At 44.9% G+C, this 24,014-nt stretch overlaps 1 protein-coding gene across 2 annotated transcripts in view; it reads right to left on the reverse strand.

Annotated features, from left to right (window-relative positions):
• Positions 1-24,014, reverse strand: part of LOC126521661 (structural maintenance of chromosomes flexible hinge domain-containing protein 1-like) — a 383,191-nt gene that overhangs the window by 270,168 nt on the left and 89,009 nt on the right. For both annotated transcript variants that reach the window (XM_055065801.2, XM_050170378.3), the window contains exons 12-17: positions 17,885-18,059; positions 12,779-12,902; positions 9,903-10,097; positions 8,820-8,933; positions 8,478-8,584; positions 756-838 (exon numbers count right to left, since the gene is read on the reverse strand). In XM_055065801.2, the coding sequence (XP_054921776.1) occupies positions 756-838; positions 8,478-8,584; positions 8,820-8,933; positions 9,903-10,097; positions 12,779-12,902; positions 17,885-18,059 (798 nt within the window). The remainder of the gene's footprint in view (positions 1-755; positions 839-8,477; positions 8,585-8,819; positions 8,934-9,902; positions 10,098-12,778; positions 12,903-17,884; positions 18,060-24,014) is intronic.

The following is a 24,014-nucleotide window of genomic DNA, read 5'->3' on the forward strand; positions in this document are numbered from 1 at the left end:
ATTTTGGCATTTAAAAAATAAACCAATAGCTTTATTGCACAGAATGGGCCTTTGTGAACATGTGGATGTGAAAATCTTGGCCAACTTATGTGTAATTAATTAATTTGGGGATGACCACTAGAGGCTGTCAATTGTAACTCGAGAACTATAATAGATAGCACAAAACTAATTTCAGTTTTGATATCAGCATAACAAATCACACCTGCGTGCCAAATTTAACGAATTTATTCCCATAAATTAAGAAAGAACATTTTCATTGCCACGTTCCCCCTAAAACAGTCGACGTCGACTTAGTATTTGCCTTTAGTGTCACTAAGTCTATGGGGCCAGTGGCAGTGCCGCAATGCTGTTCAAGTAAGCATGCCCAAATTATCAGTGTCCAAATAATCAGTCATTGAGTGCATTTCATTCAGCATAGGCTCGAATGCCAATTGAAAGCTGAGTTCTACTAGTCCAGAGACATTCCCAATTATTAAAGGCACATGTAGAAAACATGCACACAAAAGCAACCAAAAAGAGATAATTGCACAAATGTCTATGTTTGTGTGTCCTCTTCATCTTGTCTCCGTGCCTTTAAGATCATGAATTCTAATCTATGCACAGCTTTAAATCGGACTAAGGAGCTTTTTTAAAGTATACATATATTTTGTGCAACCTTTCCAAGGCTAAACTCTTGCTCCCTTAGGCACCCAGTGTGGAAAGTAATCCTCGCAGACATGGAAGCAAGAACAAAAACTACAAAATGCTTGACACACCTATCGCCTTTCCAGCTGGCCGCTTCTCGTTTGGGTAAAGCTGATCTCCTTCAGGCCACGTCACATACAGCTTTGAAGGCAACCTGAGAAAGAAACAGTGCCGACCATTTATGCACATGCATTAGCTGAAACCACACCGTTATTGGAGCAAAAAGGAGCCCAAGCCAAGTGTTTTTCACATATAAAGGGTGCTTCCGCAATGACTCGCAAATTATTAAAAATTGGGTATATGAGAGAAAGTGATCCTTTGCCAGCCAACATGCACAGCAATGGCAGACATGCAAAATATAGTAAAACCTCGTTAATTTGGCTTTCCCAGGACTGCAAAAAACGTCTGAATTAACCAAATTACTGTGGGTATCACAAAAAAAATAACGAAATGCTGGCTACGTCAAAATGCTTTTATTACTGAATCACTCAGGAAACCCTGTTTTTATTTTGCCCAAAAGCAATGCAGACGCTGCAATTTTTGTCCTCTCGTCACTGATTGGCCTTTGCATGCGGCAGTGAAAGCCTTGCGACTTCCTTCGCAGCATAGCCACACTGCGAGTCTTCATGTGAGACACTCTTTTCACTGCCATGCACACATTCCAATTCTCTTTAGATAGTCGGATAAGTGCCAACAGATCGTCTGTTCATTGCAGTGTCGCCGGTGCCCTTCATCCTCAATAGCTTCTGCTGTGTTTGTGACATTGCGTGCACAGCCCTTGCACTGAGTCAAAACAAGGCTAATGTTTGTCACAACTGTTGTGAACGAAACGGTGGTTCACTATAGACGCAATCATGGACGACGACCATGCGGTCGTCGTCCATGACCATGCGGTCGTCGTCCAGAAGCCACGTAGCCAATGCAAGCATTACGTGAAAACAAAACTACTGTTTCCCACAACCGCTGAAGACAAAACAGTGGCCGCTTTCAACACAATCATGGATGGCAACTATGCAGTTATGAAGGCAAGGAGACAACACACTATGCGCGCAGAGGCAAACTCAAGAATAAAGGCTATAAAAGCACAAATGGGCACGAAGTGTCCTAGCATTCCTGTACGATTTCCATACAAACATACTGAAACATACTCAGTACGATTTTGTATGAATGTACTCAGTCATTTGGCTATGTCTTTTTGATCTTTAAGTGATGCAGTTAAGGGGGGACGTGGCCCTCGAAAACCGAAAAATCGCGGAAAGGTCGATTTTTGAAATGCAATATTTTTGGGTTGTGTCCATAAACTACCTGTTCTGTATTTATCAGCACTTAGTTCAACCGCAAAGTAAAAAAAAAAACTCTACTTTTGAAGCCACTGCTGCTCACAAAACACGGGCAAATGCCAAAATGAAGTCAAACTTCGCGCGTGCGCCTTTTTCGGCCCATGCGGCCTGTCCGTGCTATCTTGGTGTCGTTTTGACCATGAATTCTTTGTCTCTGTTTTGCCGAGTTGCAAAATGGCATTGTCGGCCCCCTGAGTAACGCACAACTATGTTTTATGTCGAGACGGGCTGAAACCATGTCGCCCGGTGCTGTCACTCTCTAGTAAGCATGTGAAAAACCTTTCTAAAAAAAAATGACTTAATCAAGTTTGAATACTAAGGAGTAGTGTTTACGTTATTCAAAAAATATAATAGAGAGAGGAGAATAAAATGCACAGCAAATAAAATGCCTTAGAAAAGAATCGCAAATGGAGTCGGACATTCTCAAATACAAATAAAAAGGAGATGCATACAGAAACAAACATTTTCGAATAGGAGCTATTTCTGTCAATTGATGGCAAGCTCAGTGGTATGAGGCCCAAACTTTGTCACCATTAAGGTCCTCTCTGAACAGCTCGTAAGTCAACCTCAACTGTCCTGACGTACTCTCAGCCCGTGTACGACACCTCAGTGTTGTGTTTCATTGCTTTAAAGAGTTTGTTTCAGTCTGGATGAGGGACACCTGCATCTCATCATCAGCCAACACCTTGTCTTTTGAGCAAGCTCCTTAAAAACAACGGCAGCATGCTTCCTTTCCCTTTCATTCCTCAATGACTAGGTCCTTTTTGTTCTTGTTTTCCTTCCACTACTCGTTCGCCCCACGGACCATTTGAAGCATCTTCTTGGTCAGTTGCCCAGTCCGTGTCCGATTTCTGGAACTCCCTAGGGTCCGCGAAAACATCCGAAAAATTGGCCAGTTGGAAAAAATAAATGCATGTCATTTACTGCCCTTAAAGGCTCAAACCACCCCACGCGCATTCGAAAACGCTCTGAAGGCCTGTCAGTACACGTATTAGGCATATCAGTGCTCGTACTGTGACAGGAGATACCGGGTGCACACATGTATAATTAAGGAATACATACCGTGTCCCGTGGCAATAGCCACTCCCAAGCTTGTTATGCTTCACTGCAATACTTTTGTGTATGCTTCACCAAGTAACATTTCTGTACAGAGGCAAAGCTGACTCTCGGGAACCGGCATTATGCAACGCACCGTGCTTTCCAAGCTTCTAAGCCAATCACGAGGACCACAAAGGCCACAAAATATCGATGTTCGATATTTTGTGGCCAAACATGGTCATCGATAGGTGCTGATAAATACAGAACTCCATGCCATTGCCGACAGCAGCGAATTCTTTCAATAAAAAACACGGCATCCAACAGCAAGAAGCTTAATAGCGAACATCGAAGCAGCTAGCTCTATTGTTGCCGCAGTGGTGGCTACAGGCGCCAGCGAATCTGCATGCAAGAGCGCCGGTTCGAGGCGGCGAGGTAATCAAAATGGCAGCGGCGGTGGCTTTGATTAATGCCCTTTCGGACCTGCGGTCCCGGCAAAAAGCACCGGAAAATCGGACAGCGAAGAGTTTTTGCGTCCGAAATTTCAGACGTTCTAATACATTGACTCTATAGTGTGCGCAGTCGTGCCGCTATGCTGTTCAGATTATCAGGCATCCGGAAAGTCGGCCGTTGACTGTACACTGGAAACTCCTCCAGCTGATGACAGGGTGCCAAAGGCAATTCATTACGATTCCTGTCTGTTACTCGAGCGAGCATTACCGCGACTTTCGACCCTTTCAATAAAACTGCAGGTAATTTTTCCTGATAGAGGCACAAATTCCCCGAGTTTTCCCCGAGTTTTTCCAGTATACTCAATATCCCTGAGAATTCCCAGTTTTCCCGGTTGGTAGATGCCCTGAATCATTATTCAATTTCTGTGATTTTAGCAACGCCTCAGTACTACAAACAAACATTCCGGAATCTGGAAATTTTTAGATTTCCGTTTATCTTTCACGGCAGCTGGAACAGTAGGCTAGCAGACGTCAAAATGCAGAAAGCGAATGCCGCGGCGCACACGTTCGCAAGACCTGAGGTGGCGCTCAATAAAAAAAAGCGTGGGAGAGAATTCTGTGCAAACGCATGCTCCGCCGGGGCAATTGTTGCCTTGCAACGGAGGCACATCTCTTCCTTCTTTCACCCTTCTTTCTGTGCATGCCTCTTTTTTTCGCACTTCTTTCTGCATCCGTACTAGCTACACGCGCTGAGAAATGTATCGTTCATACTCACGGAGATTCCACATGATCACAATTTGCACTTTCTGGACGGTGCCGTTTATGCACGCTTACACTTTGGAATAGTTCAGGTGACCACAGACAGTTGTGGTGTCCATGACAAGAAATGTGAAAACAAACAAACAAGAAACATTTCGCTTTGGAAGCGACATGGAGCTTCATTCTTGCAGTAGTTTTCTCAGCATAAGCATCTGCTTTGCGCACATCGCTCTTACTACAGTAAAACCTCGTTAAACCATACCTGCTTTCACTTAGTTTCATTTTAAACGTAGTAAAGTCACTGAAAATATTGTGTTCTTTATTCGCATGAGCTGTACCAGCTTATTGTGTATGTATTGGTTAACGCGTAGCATTTGCAGTTTTCATAGTGCCATCATGGCGGTAGGTTGGCCAGGCAGAACGAGCCTCCGAGATAAGAACGGCCTCCAAGCACAAACGCAGAAGGCACTTGGAAGGGTGAAGCCACACTAATCAACATTATTTCCAGCTAGAGAGCATTGTGGATGGCTAGTTGTGGCCTGTGCTGTGGCCCCGTGCAAGCTACGACTCGCGTCATTCCAAAGGTCGGAAAAAACCCAGGTGCTAAGCATAAAAGAAAAATTGGACATCGTTTGTGCTGTTGAACGCAGCATGAAGTCGTCACTAGTACGCGAGAGGGATCTACCGTTGACTATGGTGGGTGGCATTTGAAATGCGAAGGAGAAGATGCTCGACAGTGCTCCTGGGACTGCGAAAATATGCTGGCCACAAGGTTCAACTTCTCAAGGTTCGACTTTTCACCATCATTGCCTATGTCATTGCAGAAGTGTCACCTAATGACAGTGATAAGCACAACACAGAAAGCAACAGCACGGGCAATTCAGGCCAGACAATGGCAGAAGCTGCGCATTACATCAGCCTCATGTGAGTGTTTACCAAGTTTGAGGTACTTTGACGCCACTGTCGTCATTGCTAGGCCACCGTGGCATCAAACGAAAATAACGCTAAATGAATAAATACTGAACGTTTTATGCTCTTTCGTCGCACTCTCTCCGAGTTCCGTTTTGGATAGGTAAGTGGGCGATGTCACACTATTTCGGCTAAGCAGCACTACCGTTTAGTACAGTTTTTCCTAGCTCCGGTGAACTACGGTTTAACGAGGTTTCACTGTATACAGTGCTTCGGTGGTGCATGGTGGCAGAATCTATAGAATACAGTCAAACCTCGATATATCGAACACGGATATATCGAATAATTGCGTATATCGAACACTTTCTATATCACGTGGAAAATCGCATGCATTTTCAATTTTTTATTTCGAACGGGGCCGGATGTAAAATGGATATATCGAACTCCGCCGCCCCAGACCAAGTGCGTTCTGTTGACAGGAGGCGAGCTTTCCCGCAACACTCTCGAAGATAGCGGCGGCGCGATGGGCGTTCCGGACTTTCCGGACTAGGGTGCCTCGATGTCCTCCTCGCCCGCCGCTCCGGGCGAGGAGGACATCGAGGCACCCTATTCCGGACGGCTGCGTACGACAGCTGCCCACATCGGTTGCGCCGAGGGCGCCATTTGAACGTAGCGGCGTACACACGCGGCGGCTTGGAGCCAGCACGGCCGCCTCGATCACGCGCGCACGGCGGGGCAAGCCGCCTCGATTACGCGCGCACGGCGGGGCTTGCCCCCGCCGTGCGCGCGTGATCGAGGCGGCCGTGGAGCCAGTTGGAGCGCTTTGTCGGTGCTGAGCCACACAGCATGTGCATTGAGGACTTCGTTGGCGGTGACGACAGCACCGGAACAGTGGCGGAGTTTGCTCGAGCAGCCCATCGCCGCAAGCCGCACCGCACGCGTGCGGTCGCGCGAAATATTGCACGTATCAAACACTTGTGCACAAATTTCGGTTTACGATGTGTAAGGTATACACTGTGCACACAGTGTAAACGGTAATTTGTGCACAAGTGCTGGATACGTGCAATTTTTCGCGCAACCGCAAGCGTGCGGTGCGGCTTGCGGCGATGGGCGGCTCGAGCGTAACCGTTTGGACTATGTTGAGGACGCCGTGGTCAAGCACGCAGTTGCCAATATGAAGTAGGCTACGCTGCTTCAGTACTTTCAGCAAACAAAATAAATACTTTGTTTGAAGCTTCATGTGAGTATCTATTGCGCCACGATTGGTTCATTGATTGATTTGTGCTAGTTTTTGACGCGTTTTCTACGTGATTTTATATATCGAATTCTGGCTATATCGAACTATTTTGCGATCACCGCGCTGTTCGATATATCGAGGTTCGACTGTATAGCAACAGCGCGGGACGACAGCCAACAGCGATGTTTTCATGGATAGCTCAAATGGTGACAACCTATGAACTGATGGTTTGATGGTTGGAATGGTTAATTTTGGGGCTCTCACTATAACGGCATTTCAGAATAACGAACAATTTTTGGTGGTCCCGAGTGATTCGTTATATTGAAATTTGACTGATTTATCATAAGGTTTTAAACATGTGCATTGCTCAGCGCGCCTCTCCCTCGAGTTTTCAGATACCCCTGGACAATTTGTTACGTAAGTATTAAGTACTTTATTTGTAACTATGAAATTGATATAGTTAGCCCAATTCACATCAGTTGGGCAAGCCATACGACTGGCTACCCAAGTAGCGTCATCGATGACATCCTGTCGTAGAGCCAGTGAATGGAGAGAGCTCAGCCCCGATCACTCGGTGATCATTCAACGATCACTTGTCCAAACCGTTTCAGGGACCCTTTAAGCATTTTGGATGAGCCTGGCTTGTCAACATGATACTGGTAAAGCAAAGCTCATTCACGGCGATATTTTCATTTTCAAAGCAATATGGACAAACGGAGCACATCCACTTAGTTTTTCTCCTAGTTGCCTGCCTGCAAAGATGGCTGCGGTGTCAGCACTCAAAAACGGCATTTATTAAGCTCGTTGTGATTTACTACACAGATCGCGGCACTCTTTCAGCATTTGAAGGACGTGTTTATTCAGTCCTTGTGTTCTACTACATAGATGGTAGCACCTTGTCAGTGCTTAAAAACGGCACTTTTGAAATCTCACTCGCAGTCGATTCGGATGCCCTGCAAAATAAGACATTTTCCTCATTTCCTACAGTGCTGCTAGTGGCAATGACAAATACATTGTTTACTGCTTAGTGAAGATATGGCTTAGTGAAGAGGTAAAATCAGGTATGCCCCTTTAAATATTAAGTAAATTGGTTGAAAACACTTTAGAAGTGTTTTGGAAAAATAGATGTCACTGTCGCAATGCTTGTTCGGTCTGTTTTCTCCACCATTTGTCTGCGTCTTCTCGGGCTTGCTTCGAACTTACTTAAACATATAGATGCATACCAACTCGCCCAATTTTCGCTACTTCAGAAAAAGAGAAGCCTGAATATATCCCAGGAAAGAAAGGCAAGATAAGATCACTTTTTGTAGAAATAATAAAACACTTAAGGGGTTAAGAATGACAGGACAAGCGTTCCTGAAATGTCGACCTATTTGACCAATGATTATAAGGGTGTCAAAACTAGCGTTCAGTTAAAGCTACTAGAAATTGCAGATTTGGTGCACGCTTTCTCTTTTGTCTCATAGAGTCTATGGAGACTGCCTAAAAGCAGACTGACCTAGTTGCATGCACACGGCAATGCAGTGACAGATTTCTCTTACTGCTTGTAAAGACACTTTCTTTTCTTCTCATGAATCTGTTCTTTCCAACTCCCAATTATTCAGACTAAGGTGGTCCCCCAAGAGTTCATTCGAATAATCAGTCAACTTTAAGAGTGAAAGTTCCTTTAAAGCTTTAACTGATGAAATGTGTTTCTGTAATGAGCTTACTCTCAATTTGCACAATTTCTGTCTACTGATACAAAAAATTTTGCCCAGCAAAAATAATCTTTCGATTCCATTATTTTTAATTGCAGACAGTCATCCCTGACACATGCACCACATTGAAAGGAGATTTCTTAAAACCATCAAGTAGACTAAGAACACAAAACTGGATAGCTTACTTTTGAGCACCCTTTTGATCCACTAGTGAGGTGCATCCAGAATCATAGCTTGTACTTAGCATGAGCTCATAGCGTAAATGGAAATGCTGCTTAACTCGCACAAAAAGACACAACGCACGGCAACTGCAGGCAGAACAAGCCTAAGAACAGCAAGGATCTTGCACCACAGCAGCACACACCTGCCTTCTTCCTCGTCAATTATCTTCTGCAGCATGGAATCTGTGACCTTGCGATCCAGCTTCGCTAACGGGAAGATCTTCACCTCATCATACAGTGATCTTGGTTCCTGGAGCACAAAACCACGCTGGTCACAACATGCAACATCAGAGCGAGCAAAACTTTCATCATAAGAAAAAGAAGGGGTGGTGGCAAAGCCTACCACTGCCATGCAACAGCAATGTCTCAAAACGTTTTCATAATGATAAACATAAAATTGAGCCCTACCCAGTACCACAATCAATCAAGGATATTCTGAAGGCAAGGAAGCCTGCTCAGCTGGAGCTGAAGCGATATGCACATACCTGCTGAATCTCCACTTCCCCTCCTGTTGCACAGACGCTTTCAGTGTAGTCGCCATACAACAGGAACCTCCGGATGGAGCCAATAATAATTGGATTTGTTCGTTGTGTCCGAATCTGGGCAAAAAAAATAATCAGTTTCATTAATATACACACAGCTGTTGACATAAATTTGGCAGCATTCATAAGTGCAAGATCACACCTGCACTGAGTCACACCACACACCGTAGCTGTTACCGCGTGCCACACACAAAAAGAAAGCTCCCTGTTAATTTTGTGGGGATGCGCGACTCTCACGCGTCCCCTGATATGTTGGTTTTCCCGCACGGCTCGCCTGGCCTGGCACCCACGGCGGTCGGAGTGGTTGAGGCGCAGTACGAGAGATGGCGCGAGTGTTGCGCTGCTGACACCGCCGACAGGCGGGGTAACTGGGGCGCCGAAAGACAAGGCGCTTCCTCTTTGGGGGTCGGGACAGCAAGCAGTACGGACGTGCCGTGCCGCGCATGCGCCGACCCATGCTTCTATGAGACCGCCTCACGTGGCCGCCTTCGAGCGCGCCACCGTTCGCGGGACCGTACGCGCGAACGACCAGGCGTTGGGTTCCAGCATGGGGCGAACATATTCGCTCGCTATCCGGTCGCGGTGAGTCGAACTTCTAAATTTGTCACGTGCCCATCGGCATGTTTTGTGGATAGCAACTCGGCTAGCAGGCATTGATCTATGAAAGGTGCAATAAATGCCCTTGTGATTGTTTGCTCTACTGTGTTGTCGTTCCTTTGTCCCAAGAGTACGGGGGAGGAGAACCCCACAATTTCTATATGAATTTTATGCTTATTTCGGTATGACCTTCCACAGAACACAAGTTCTCGATGTACATGGTTCCTATGATGCCAATACTCCTTTGAATGCCCTAAGCCCCCTAAAGAAAACTAGTGTCAGCAATGGAACAGTATTGGCTCGGCAATTGGTCCATATACATGTTGTTGACACAGTGAGAGAAAAGTTGTTGCCTCCCAGCAGAAAAACAAGCTCAGGTCAGCTCATGATGTAAGTTAATAACAGAGGTCTCCTTGCAGACTGACTCACCAGCTGTCCTTTCTTGAAGCGCTTGCCATCCCATTCAATGGTGTTGAACACAGCCCAGGGGTACTGCTTATATTTCTGGGTGTCCCTCCGGCTGATTGTCTCCTGGAATGACTCGAACATGATCTGCTTGTCACTGTGCTCATGGCACGACTGGAGCCATTCCAGGAAGTGCTTCTCAATGCTGGCACGCACCGCCTGCATCACAGAAGAGACTAGTGTTGGTCAGACATCCCATTAAGAGACAGAATTTATCAGCAGGATGATCTGGCCCAGAACTAAGCACGGAAGTGGAAAGGAAAGGGCTGGAGCAGCAAGAGAGCAAAAATGAAAAACAAGACAAACAGGTAGAGCAAGGGCTCACAAGTTAGCTTCTATGACTGCTCCATCCTGAGTTTGCATTCGCTTGCCAAATTTTCCAAAACATTAACATTTTAAACTGCTCAAAAGAGCTGTTTAAGGTTACTTAGGGGCTTGTCAAAGGCCAAATGCAACAAAATTTCACTTTGCTAAATTTGTTACAAATCAGTAGTTTACACTCCTGAACTACTTTTGGCAAAGCCACAGGACTTGCAATTGTATAGCTTTCTTGTTAGCAGCCTTTAAACAACACCTAAGCCAACAATGCGAGCACCTGATGGTTGTCACTGTGACGTAAATGCCAACACGCTGCCTCCAAAATGTTTTACCGTGCTGCAGACTTCTGGGTGCTCGGGCTGGTGCACGTCACCACACCCCTGGAGCTATGCCCTATATGCCTCCTCCCCCCCCTCCCATTAGGCCAATTGGAGTATGTTGTTCTCCGAGTGTCCCGACAGCAAGAGGGCTTGCCACGGCGCCCCACAGTGAAGCACACACAGCTATGCACTACTACGGGAGTACGCGCTGTTAGATACGGGACCGTTTCCTCAGCCTACTTCGACTTCCCCAGACCACATCAAATCGCACCACAGCTAATTGAGGAGCGCAGAAGCACGGATACCACATTCCTGAGGCACGGAACGTGCAAACAAGTTGGCGGACCCCACTTCGTGTGCAGCCGGTGGAGCTATTCACTGCTTGGCTCTTCCCGAAAATAAAGCAAGAGCCTGGCACTGTTGCGGGTAGAGTGGATCCCGAAGCAAGACGGCTATAATGCGCCGTGACAACCTGGCGGCGTCGCCCCATCCCTCTATGGTGATGGCGCATTGCAAGTCAGGAAGGTGAGAGCGCAGGGAGAAGAAAGCCCTCGGACAAACACACGAGCAGCGACTCTCTTCGCCGGGTGTGACTCCATTGCACGGGCGCCTACCATTGGCCGAAAATGGCGTCACCTGAGCGGGCTCTCCCATTGGCCGAATGTGACGTGTCTTCAAGACACCGAAGAGCTTAAGAGACGCAGACCGGGAGCAGCAAGGGAGCATTCCTAGAGCATTCCTTGATTCATCTCTTTCGAGCTTCTTGCCACGGGCCGCAGCGTCCGAGTTGCTGCCGGCCCGTAATGACTGCTATGACTGTTAATTGACTCTCACTGTAAATAATGTAAAATAAACCTCCCAAGTGTTTTCATCTCAAAGTCCTCCTCAACTCTTACAGCGCCTGCGCTTGTATGCTCCAGTCTGGCAGTGCTACGTGGTGCGGACTGCCTTTGTTCTGCAGAATAAATAGTAGCCGAGTCCAAATTGTGCATTTTGAAATGCTATCAATAGGAAACTTACGTGTAATGTGGGCTTATCTCAGAGGTTACGCCAAGGTGCTGTGCATTAGGTTATGTGTCACTTCCATCGAGCAGCAATGGGAGTGTTTTTTTTCAGTTTGGGCATCAAATACTGCTATTTTTGCTAGCTTTTACAGAAACTTACACTCATATGTCAAACGACAAATTTTGCACGCACGGAGGCTCCTCAATGCTTATACTCTGTTAAACTAGGCTTTTTAAGTGATCCAAACTTTCCTTGCAGTTGACATGCACAAAAGTGTGACGTGCACACTTAGTCCCCCACCAGAATGTGCGCTGCAGCAAGGAGCCAAACCCATGGCCTTGTGCCCAGCAACAAAACCCCATATCCACTACAGCAGCTGGATAAGAAGATATGGTCACAGAGCCATATATGCCAAGCTAACACCTGAACTGCATGGCAGATTGTGGTCCCTTGGTTCCTGGAAGCCTGCACCATTTTTCAAGAAAATCTCCTAGCCACTTGTGTCATGTTCAAAGTAATAAAAAGCACAACTTTCATTCATGACACAGTGCAATTGACACATCTTTGTGCTGAGCTGGCATAGCACAGGCCTGAGCAGGCACTTGCAACTTCAATACCTCAGACTGTTTCAAGCTGCTTTAGCAAGTGCCGCTAGCCCAAAACAGTTTCGTAGTATCAAGGATTGTGAAACACTGCCAACGATTAGGCTAAGCATAGCTTTTTGAGAAGTACAGTGGCAGGCAAGTCTAGAAAGGCTGATCTAAAAAAAATGTCTGCAATGAGTGGCAAAAAGAAAGAAGGAGCAGCCTTGATTAACTGCCAAAGATGTGCAAAGGCATGATGGATACCATACAGCAGCTCACATATGCTCTTAACAGCTGACAAATGCTACTTTATGTTAAACGATGAAAAATTGATGACAGGCCAGATGGAAAGAAAGTAGACAAGGGCGCTGCACGCAGTTCAATTGCACTTTTACTTTAGCAGGTGCACACTTCATACATACATTGGCACAACTTAAACAACAGTAAAATGTACGCGGCTACAAAAACTATTAAATGATCCTACATATTATAACTACTGAAAACATGTACGTCTAGCATACTAATCAGATAATCAATGAAATTTCTTTGCTTCTGCATAAACATCACAAATATCATACTTCTAAATTAGAGAATAAAGGAAATTTATACTTGCCTGGCCATTAACAACCCGAGCAAATATGGTGTTCTTTTCCCGCAACTTGTTTTCCAGGTCCATGAAAGTAAGCTTGTTAGTGCTCACTTGGAATGCGTCGTCTGTCCAGAGAACACCCGAGATCCTAATGGAAATGCAAAAAGAATGGCGTGCTCACTTTTCATGCAAGATTTCTACACTTACATTCAAAATTACATTCTTCTTGCACAAGACAACTAAGCTTGTCAAGCTAGCAGGATAGCTGCCAACAGTAAAAGTCCCTAATTTGCAAAATGGCATGATCACAGCAGTGCAGTATGACGCAGCAAAGTCACTACCAGCATATACCAAGCATTTACTCACAAGGTCAGCATCATGAAAAATAACTTTCCATTTATTTAATGTCCTGACGCACAAAGCCCACTTTCCTCAAACACCTGTTTTTGGTGGACTGCTTCACTTCATACGATGTGCCATTAATGAAGCACAAGGTTTCCAAAGGTCTTCTAAGTCAAGAGGTTCGTCTGCTTGCCCCAACGTGACAGGAGCCAAGCATTTGTTCATTATAATGATTTCTCATACTGAAACTGGAAAGAAAAAATTAAGAAACGCTACCATTGCCACTCACCAAAAGTGACATACAACTTAGACCATAGAGAACCAGCGCCTGTGTGATCTGCTTCCCTTGCTTGTACCATTCCCACTATCAGCAAACAGGTCCTGCATATCTCCTAGCTATAGAGTTAGTACAGTCGAACTCACTTATACCAATCCCAGATATAAAGATCTATCAATTAGAATGACCACATTTCAGTGCTTTTACGATTTTCTGACTCTGCCTATGGAAACTGCTTCGAGGTACTATAACAAATGTTTCTTATTATCACCGTACTGCTACAATGAACACTTCGAACCTGGTTACGGTAAGAGGGCACACGTGAATGCCAAAGCACGGAAGGGTCTCTGTTTAAGTATTCATTTTTCTTAACACGACTAACGATTGGAATGAGCTCCCTAATGAAGTCATGGCAGCGCCTAATATTGAAAATGCTATTAAGAGCCATATTCTTTGAATCTTCTGTTATTCATCTCTGCACATACGCTACTGTGTGCATTATTTCATTTCTTTTTTCTTTTTTTCTTTTTTTGTTGTTATTGTTGTTGTACTTCGTTAGTTTGTCTTCCGCCATTGGGAATTTCAGGGCTTGAACAATGTTGCATTTACCGATGTATTCTTTTGATATTGCTGACTATTTTTCCATTGTGACCCCCTGTATTTTAACCCCCCCCTACGATAATGCCGTGCAGGCGATGTAGGTATACTGAAAAAATAAATAAATAAATAATTAAATTGGGCACAGCACAGCATGCACCCCGCTCCATTCCAATTGCGACGGTTGGAATGGAGCGGTTGGAATGTACAGCATAAACAGCATGGCGTGGAGCTGACGTGTGCACCAGTGCAATATCAGATGCCACGATGGCATCACTCTCGTTTTTGCACAACTTTCCCTATGGCCCCATGTCCATTACGGCTGTTTCAACGATTTGGAAAGAACATCTATGTCTTTCCATCATGGCAACAACAGCCACTCAAACGCTCCTCTCGACGCGGCCCTAAACAACTTGAGTCGGCGAGAATGCTGCATCCCGTGCTGTCGCCACGCAATGCTGCAATCGGCAGTTACTATGCCGTTATCAGGAGATCACAGTTTGGCGGCGCTTCGTTTACACGTTGCCAATCGCTGATAATGGTTCCCGGTGGCGTTTTACCTTCCAAACATTTGATTTCTCTCGAGAAGAAGAAGAAGAAGAAGAAGAAGCATTCTTCTCGGAGTAGGGCCAGTCTTCTGTATCTGGCTGTCTACATTCAACAAGCAAAGCCACGATGCGTTCTAGCCCATTGAAGCAACCAGGAAAGGACCTTGGCTACCAGAGACCAAAGAGGCAGCTACAGTCATCTGTAGTAATGTATAGCTGAGGCTTGGCACAAAGTGTGCATGAAATTTTGCCCATTTTGCTCCAATGGCATCGCATTCCGGCAGCATTTGCCACCACATCTACACCGTGGCCATTGCTTCGCATTCTCCTTCGTCATAAATGCAGTATGCAGTATGTAGTTTCTGCTGATAGCGTTTTTGGCATTTTGTTAGAAAGGCTTTTGTTGGTCTACTTTGACGTACCCAATGTAAAGACATGCAAAATGTGTTGAAGATGATGCACCACCGGATATGATGGCTCAAGAATATCACCCGTGAATACAACTTATCTTTGCTTTTCATGCGCCATCGCGGCTGATATTAAAGCACTAGGCAATGGCAAAATGACAAAGTGCGTCTCGAACAATTCGGGTCCCATCAGCTTGGCCTACTTAAGCATCGTATGCTGCACTGATTTGTGCAATGCTTCGCAATACCAACCTGTGACTTTGCCAACACTATATTGATCGTATATGCTCTGCACTTATAGCAGATTTAGCCAGAGTGAAGTTATGTTGCAGCTGCACTGCAAGGATACATTTATCCTCTCTGTAGCAATGTGTGAGAGCGAATTTGCCGCTACACTGCTAAATGAAGGCAGCTTTCTAAAGGCTGCCGAAATTAGGTGCTAAGAAGTCGCTTGTCGTACACCTTGAAGATTATTTTGTTGTTTTATTTAAATTTCATGGCACACACAGTTGTGTAGCAGTTCCACAGGCTGCAAAGCCGTCTTTTTTATTTCCATGTTTACAACTGTGTAACCCTTTGGGAACTGAACCTTGTTATAACAAGATGGGATATAAGGACATAATGAATATACCGAAGTAAATGTAATTCTGCTTGAATTTCCCATAGAAATTCATGTATTTTAAACATAATTTTGACGAAGTAAAATTGCTCTACCAATAGATATAACAAACTAGGTGCGTCTCCAAAACCAAAGGTGCCAGCCATTGTGCACCAAGCGTATCACTTTCCAACAGGTTCCACACTCATTTGGCGTGGTGGTCCAAATTCTCGCGTCGAATACACCATCAAGCAACACTGGTCTTTCTCACCACAGCAAGTAGCCATGGGCATGGTGGCTGCAGACAAGCAGCACTTCTTTCTTATCTTATCGCACCTCTCTCTTGCTGTGGCACATAGCTGGCAAAGCTAGGTCTCTAGGCACACCCTCCGAGATCACAATTGCAAAGGTCATGCCTAGCTGCGCCGCGCCACATATTCATGATGATGCTTGCTCGCGGCATGTCAAAGAACCAGTGCCTTCACTTCTCTTTCTCTCACTGCAACACACTTCACTGGCTGGTGCAGCTAGGCGTAATCTCTAAGATTGCAGGCAACCAACACGAGGCGGCTAGGTCGGCGTGCTCGCACAGCACACGTAACTCTGACAGCAGGGAAGTGACAGCACCGGCACCACGAGGGAGCAGCAGACCAGATAGTTTCACGAGCAAACACGTCGGCGTATATAGCCGACAGTGCTTCTAGCGCCGTGCCAAGGTCTTTCAGCCGTGCACTTTGACAAGTTCGGAACATCACGCAAAAGTGAAACTATCTCCGAAAGGCATGGAGGTCGCCCAAGAATACCACCCCAGCTGCGTAGTTGGTGCACCGTGTCGTGTGCCACGTGCTGCTCGAACACGAAGGACTTCATTAGTATTGCAGCATGCTAGCTCTTCCCATAGACCACGTGACTGTTTCGCAGGTTTCATGACAATATGAGCAAGCCAAATAGAAAGTGGAGGCGAGAGAACATCACATAGGAACATAAGGACACTATCTAAACAGCTGTTGCATCAGGTACTAAAAGTAGCATGTTGCACACAATGGAGTCTTTTGCTGTTGTTTTATTAAAGTTGCATCACGTACAGGGCCGTGTAGCAGTTCAGCGGGCCGCAGAGCCTTCTCTGAATGTTTAAAGTTGCACTCACCACTGGGAATATACTGCAGTAAAGGACAATAGTCTATATAATGAAGTAATGGTATAACGAAGTAATTTCGGCTTCCCCTTCAACTTCATCATAATGAGGTTCGAGTGTACATTGACGTAAATGACAATGATGGATATAACACAGCAATAAATACAACAAAGTAATTTTGCCTCCCCCTTCAATTTTGTTATAACGAGGTTCAAGTGTACTTTCCAGATTCTAAGACGCCCCCGAATCAAACATGCACCAGCTTTCTATGTGTTCAAAGTAGAAACCTAACACAAATCTGACTTGCTTAGTAAGAAAAGCGGGCAAAGGTCGAATTTATGTTGTGCAATAGCGGCCAGATTATTGCAGTCAGCTTCACCGCAATACAGCTGTGTAATGTAGAAAAGCATTTGAACGTCACAAAGGCAGTTTTGCTATCTTGTCCGATTGTACTGCACATGCAATTTTTTGCCAAATTTTCTTGGAAGAAAAAAAAAAAAGGAGCGCGTTAAAATCGAGTGAATATTGTAATCCAACATTGTGAGCTACAGCTTGAAATCCTTCCTAGGGCTCGCTAAAAATTTGTGTTTTCGGCGGGAAATAACGTGTTTTAACAGATTCACTGTCTCCTAACCTACGCCAAGTAACTATTGGGCTTACCATAGGGGTCAGGCACGGGTATGTGGACTGGTCAAGTTCAAATTATGCAGTGAAGGCTAATTTTAGGATCCAAATAATGAAGGTTTGCACCCACAGAGATACATGGATGCCCACTGGGATTAAATTAACCACCTGAGCCAAATTAATGAAAGTGTACTTTATGTGTATGCAAGAATGATATAGAGGTTGCAGTTTTGGAAAGAAAGCATACTGAATGTTCTAAGGCAATTTAGACCAAAAATGCCAGACTTTTTGCATCAAAGAATATAAATTTTTGACTGCTTGGATATTACACTTTTCCATAGTATCTGTAGGCATAATATTTTGAAAGCTGAGAAGCACGGAAATGACCTTCTTAAAGCCTTTCTTTTAGTGCTTTAACTGCTGTTACAGTATCTAAACTCAAACATTGTAAAATGTTTGTGGAAACTTAAATAACAAGGCACTACTAAAATATCTCCTGTGCACTGACGTGCCCTGTTCCCTTAGGTTACCAACAAACTGATGTCCTTTCCAATAAATCATCACTGGCTGTCAAAGAAAGGGCGAGTGGAAGCTTAAATCACCTGTTGAAGCATTCAAGGGGAATGTTTCTTGCTTTCTTGGGAGGGCTGCACCAGTCGAACTCCTCAATGGTGGTATAAGGAATGAGTCGCCCATTCCAGAAGCATTCAAAGATAGGTCGCTGACCTCGGGCTGGCTTGATGCTGTTGGTCATCAGTTCATCCTCGTCATCACCGTCTTGAACGCAAATAAAAAACAGGCAAGAAAGCACAACATCAAATTAGGGCAGTGGAATATTTTCACATGCAGATGTCAAAACAGAAAGCAACTGAAGCCAAATATGTGTATCACAACACAGTCGCTGACCGATTTTCCAGACCTCGCGAGGACAGAAAAATAGTCCGGAAAATCAAACAGTCCAAAAAACTCATTCACCCCAAAACATAACATTTATCAGGCTTAGAGCGGCTTTTAAAAAAATCTCTTAATAATGCCTTGCCTCACTAGACATGGAGGTGATCAGATTTGATTGGATTTGCGCAAGAGTGACGTCGTCTCCGCATGCAGTCTGACAAAGCGTGACCGCGTTAACAATCTCCATCGCCCGAGATCGCCATGGAGATCGAAGAAACAAGCCACGTTTCTTCGCAGAACTCAGGTTTCACGAAGGCACACAAGGTGGTGCCGATCACAAACACACACACAAGGATGCGACCACGTCTTCAAGACACACCACGTGCAACTAGCACAGGAAACATGAAAAAAAAAATAGATCCTGCATTAAATGATTATGACGATAGTGCTGACCGAAAAAAAGAAACAAGAAAAGGTGCTGTCCCCTGGAGCGCTTGGTCAGCCAAAAGCGAGCATCGCCTCCGAGATGGGAACATGATGTGTGCTCAATAATAAAAGCGGGTGCCTCCTAATCTTGGAGGCTAGCGAGCGAACCACTGGAAGCCAAGCCAGTGGAAAATTCAACATGGCAATCACCATGATCGGGTAGTGCGACCCAGAACGAGCGATTTAGTCCACAAAATTGAACATTTGGGCCAAAATTTGTCCGAAAAATCGGACAAATCGGAAATATATATATATATATATATATATATATATCGTATAGTGCAGCTGACGGTGGTCTGCTTTGAACACTTGTCAGCTGTACTTTGCTCCTAGAAGAGGCAATGTAGTGAAAGTGGTGCAAATCATGAATTCCCCTCAAAGAGGCGTGACACATTTACTGATAAATTGCCGCTGAAGGCTGCTTGTGTTTCTACTCCTTAGCACATATGACATTATATATATATAAAGTTTATGGAACCTTTAAATTTTGCCTCTGGCAGATAGCACAATTATTGTCCTTGAGCTGGATTATTCGAAGACACGGTCATAACTAGTCCAAGAAATCAAAACACGTATTCAACTAATTAACGAAAATTCGCAGATAATTTACTAATTAATTATGTTATGGCACATATTGCAATTTACTAATTGTAGCTGTTGAACTTGCAAGACGTACCAACTTGAAATGAATTTTCAGGATGATACCTGTTTCAAGATATTATTTGTCAAAGTGTACAATGAAATACATGCGCAAGCAGCCATGCATACCTAAGAATCGAAACTTGTGACGTACTGGGATGTTTGCATTCGTTTAAATTTATTAACATTGAAAAATTAATGTCTGAGGATCTGTGGTCTTCGCATGAAGCAGACAGAGTGACAAACAATTATTACCACACACGGGAAAAAGTAAGTCGCCCACTAATTTTTCAGACTGTGGATAATTATTCGAATTTTGTGCAGCACTTCCACCAACTCACCACAGAAATAATGTAGAATGGCGTCCGAAATTTCAGATGTCGTACAGTGTCTTGTTTAATTTTCTGACTGATCTGCATGCACACGCAATGTCGAAAACATGGCAATCACGGACAAAGTTGCCACTATTCTAGAGTTGCCTGTGACACTCATGCCTTTAATTTCTTTATCGAGGTGGCTCCGCGGCTTTCTAAATGCTGTACAGTCACTGCGACGCATTTTATTAACTCAGCACCAAACTCCAACTCTTTTCGCCAACTCTAGAGTGCACTAGATAGAGAGAGTGGGTCCAGCACGGGCTCAACGGCGCCGCAGTAGCTCAATTGGTCAGAGCTTCGCACGCATAATGCAGACATGGGATCGTTCCCCACCTGCGGCAAGTTGTTTTTTCTTCCACTTTCATTGCCATTAATTTATCATTTCTTTATTTCAATTAGTAAGTACAAGTAATTTTCCCTATGTTGTCCTTGGTGTCTTTGTCTGTTTGCTTCTCAAGATATGATTAATAAAAATCAGGCCCCTCGGTTAACCCTGTTTTCTCGTTGAAACAATGCAAATGACACAACAACGACTGTGCATCAAGCAGACGACAGCTATTCAGCCCATGAGCTTGCCTCAGCCAATGGGCACTGCTGAAACAGCCGGAACTTTAGGATAAGGTGACGGCAGCGCTGCCACAATTTTAGAATTTTCTGCATCACCCTCAGCGCTTGCCAAGGCGTGCGCTGGACCCACTCCCTCATTCTAGTCATCATCATCATCATCAGCCTGATTACGCCCACTGCAGGGCAAAGGCCTCTCCCATACTTCTCCAACTACCCCGGTCATGTACTAATTGTGGCCATGTTGACCCTCCAAACTTCCTAATCTCATCTGCCCACCTAACTTTCTGTCGCCCCCTGCTACGCTTCCCTTCCCTCGGAATCCAGTCCGTAACCCTTAATGACCACCGGTTATCTTCCCTCCTCATTACATGTCCTGCCCATGCCCATTTCTTTTTCTTGATTTCAACTAAGATGTCATTAACGCGCGTTTGTTTCCTCACCCAATCTGCTCTTTTCTTATCCCTTAATGTTACACCTATCATTCTTCTTTCCATAGCTCGTTGCGTCGTCCTCAATTTAAGTAGAACCCTTTTCGTAAGCCTCCAGGTTTCTGCCCCGTACGTGAGTACTGGTAAGACACAGCTGTTATACACTTTTCTCTTGAGGGATAATGGCAACCTGCTGTTCATGATCTGCGAATGCCTGCCAAACGCACCCCAGCCCATTCTTATTCTTCTGATTATTTCACTCTCATGATCTGGATCAGCAGTCACTACCTGTCCTAAGTAGATGTATTCTCTTACCACTTCCAGTGCCTCGCTACCTATCGTAAACTGCTGTTCCCTTCCGAGACTGTTAAACATTACTTTAGTTTTCTGCAGATTCATTTTTAGTCCCACCCTTCTGCTCTGCCTCTCCAGATCAGTGAGCATGCATTGCAGTTGGTCCCCTGAGTTACTAAGCAAGGCAATATCATCAGCGAAGCGCAAGTTACTAAGGTATTCTCCATTTACTCTTATCCCCAATTCTTCCCAATCCAGGTCTCTGAATACCTCCTGTAAACACGCTGTGAATAGGATTGGAGAGATCGTATCTCCCTGCCTGACGCCTTTCTTTATTGGGATTTTGTTGCTTTCTTTATGGAGGAGTACAGTGGCTGTGGAGCCGCTATAGATATCTTTCAGTATTTTTACATACGGCTCGTCTACACCCTGATTCCGCAATGCCTCCATGACTGCTGAGGTTTCGACTGAATCAAACGCTTTCTCGTAATCAATGAAAGCTATATATAATGGTTGGTTATATTCCGCACATTTCTCTATCACCTGATTGATAGTGTGAATATGATCTATTGTTGAGTAGCCTTTACGGAATCCTGCCTGGTCCTTTGGTTGACGGAAGTCTAAGGTGTTCCGGATTCTATTTGCAATTACCTTAGTAAATACTTTGTAGGCAACGGACAGTAAGCTGATTGGTCTATAATTTTTCAAGTCTTTGGCGTCGCCTTTCTTATGGATTAGGATTATGTTAGCGTTCTTCCAAGATTCCGGTACGCTCGAGGTCTTGAGGCATTGTGTATACAGGGTGGCCAGTTTTTCTAGAACAATCTGCCCACCATCCTTCAGCAAATCTGCTGTTACCTGATCCTCCCCAGCTGCCTTCCCCCTTTGCATAGCTCCCAAGGCTTTCTTTACTTCTTCCGGCGTTACTTCTGGGATATCGAATTCCTCTAGATTATTCTCTCTTTCATTATCATCGTGGGTACCACTCGTACTGTATAAATCTCTATAGAACTCCTCAGCGACTTGAACTATCTCATCCATATTAGTAATGATATTGCCGGCTTTGTCTCTTAACGCATACATCTGATTCTTGCCAATTCCTAGTTTCTTCTTCACTGCTTTTAGGCTTCCTCCGTTCCTGAGAGCTTGTTCAATTCTATCCATGTTATACTTCCTTATGTCCGCTGTCTTACGCTTGTTGATTAACTTCGAAAGTTCTGCCAGTTCTATTCTAGCTGTAGGGTTAGAGGCTTTCATACATTGGCGTTTCTTGATCAGATCTTTCGTCTCCTGCGATAGCTTACTGGTATCCTGTCTAACGGAGTTACCACCGACTTCTATTGCACACTCCTTAATGATGCCCACAAGATTGTCGTTCATTGCTTCAACACTAAGGTCCTCTTCGTGACTTAAAGCCGAATACCTGTTCTGTAGCTTGATCTGGAATTCCTCTATTTTCCCTCTTAGCGCTAACTCATTGATCGGCTTCTTATGTACCAGTTTCCTCCGTTCCCTCCTCAGGTCTAGGCTAATTCGAGTTCTTACCATCCTGTGGTCACTGCAGCGCACCTTACCGAGCACGTCCACATCTTGTATGATGCCAGGGTTAGCGCAGAGTATGAAATCTATTTCATTTCTAGTATCGCCGTTCGGGCTCCTCCATGTCCACTTTCGGTTATTACGCTTGCGGAAGAAGGTATTCATTATCCTCATATTATTCTGTTCTGCAAACTCTACTAATAACTCCCCCCTGCTATTCCTAGTGCCTATGCCATATTCCCCCACTGCCTTGTCTCCAGCATGCTTCTTGCCTACCTTGGCATTGAAATCGCCCATCAGTATAGTGTATTTTGTTTTCACTCTACCCATCGCCGATTCCACGTCTTCATAGAAGCTTTCGACTTCCTGGTCATCATGACTGGATGTAGGGGCGTAGACCTGTACAACCTTCATTTTGTACCTCTTATTAAGTTTCACAACAAGACATGCCACCCTCTCCTCATTCTAGTACAACCTACCAACTCCCAACAAGGCATGCTTATTAGGCCCAGCCAGCAGCCTGCCTTGTCAGGCAGCATGCTATTGCGGGAAGCTTGCCCGTGAAATTTTCATACCCCAGGGTGTCTACCAAGTTGACATTTCCAAATTCCCTGAGTTTTCCAGGTTTTCCCCGATTGGTTTTGCTAAATTCCCTGAGTGACACAGAACTTTGTTTTATGTCGAGACGGGCTGACACCACGTAGCCTGATACAGTCACTCTCTAGTAAGCACATTAAAAAAGAAAAGTTGCAGTTTCGCCCGAAAAGCAAACCATCAATAGCGATAGCAAATTAGTAGGCAGCTATACCAAGTAACGTTATTAGTTTTATCGGCCGTATAAATTTGTAACATTTACTTAGTAACTAAATTAAAAAGCATGGTATCATGCACGCACATGCTTACGTGAACACATCTCACTTTATGACCAAAGAAAATTGATGTCACAACGGTGGAGTGAGGAAGCGCAGTAAAAGCAACGAGCGAATTGACCTTCGTGCTGCCTCTCGCTTCAATGTGAACTAAGTGGGGAAAACAGAGCACGGCAGACCCTGTCACCATGGCAAATGGCTTTCAGGATGCAGCTACCCAGGCGGGCGCGCGTGGCCGCCATTTCTCAGATTTTTCTCTCTCTCACTGGTCTTACTCGCACCTGCACACATACGGATCGCGATCCCTCAAATGAAAGTCTAATCTGTTCCACTGGTGCCTTGCACGCAACGGAAGACTGCACACTTCCTCGCCGCTTTTCTCTCTTGAGTGCGCGAGATTGAGCCGCTATCAACGGCTCAGCCACAAAGGCTTTCCCACTCGCACATACAGCATGCGGGGCACGCCAACGATTTTATCGCCCTTGGACTTCATATGGAGACTCACGGCGATGACGACAGTAAAAACGCACCTGGAGTGTCCATATAATTGCTACCACAATAATAAAAGCCCTTAATCCAGTTTGAACAGTAAGGTGTAGTGTTTACTTCATTCAAAAAGAAAACAGAAGGAAAAGGGGT

The sequence above is a fragment of the Dermacentor andersoni genome, chromosome 6 (genome assembly GCF_023375885.2).
Source record: "Dermacentor andersoni chromosome 6, qqDerAnde1_hic_scaffold, whole genome shotgun sequence".
Lineage (NCBI taxonomy): Eukaryota > Metazoa > Arthropoda > Arachnida > Ixodida > Ixodidae > Dermacentor > Dermacentor andersoni.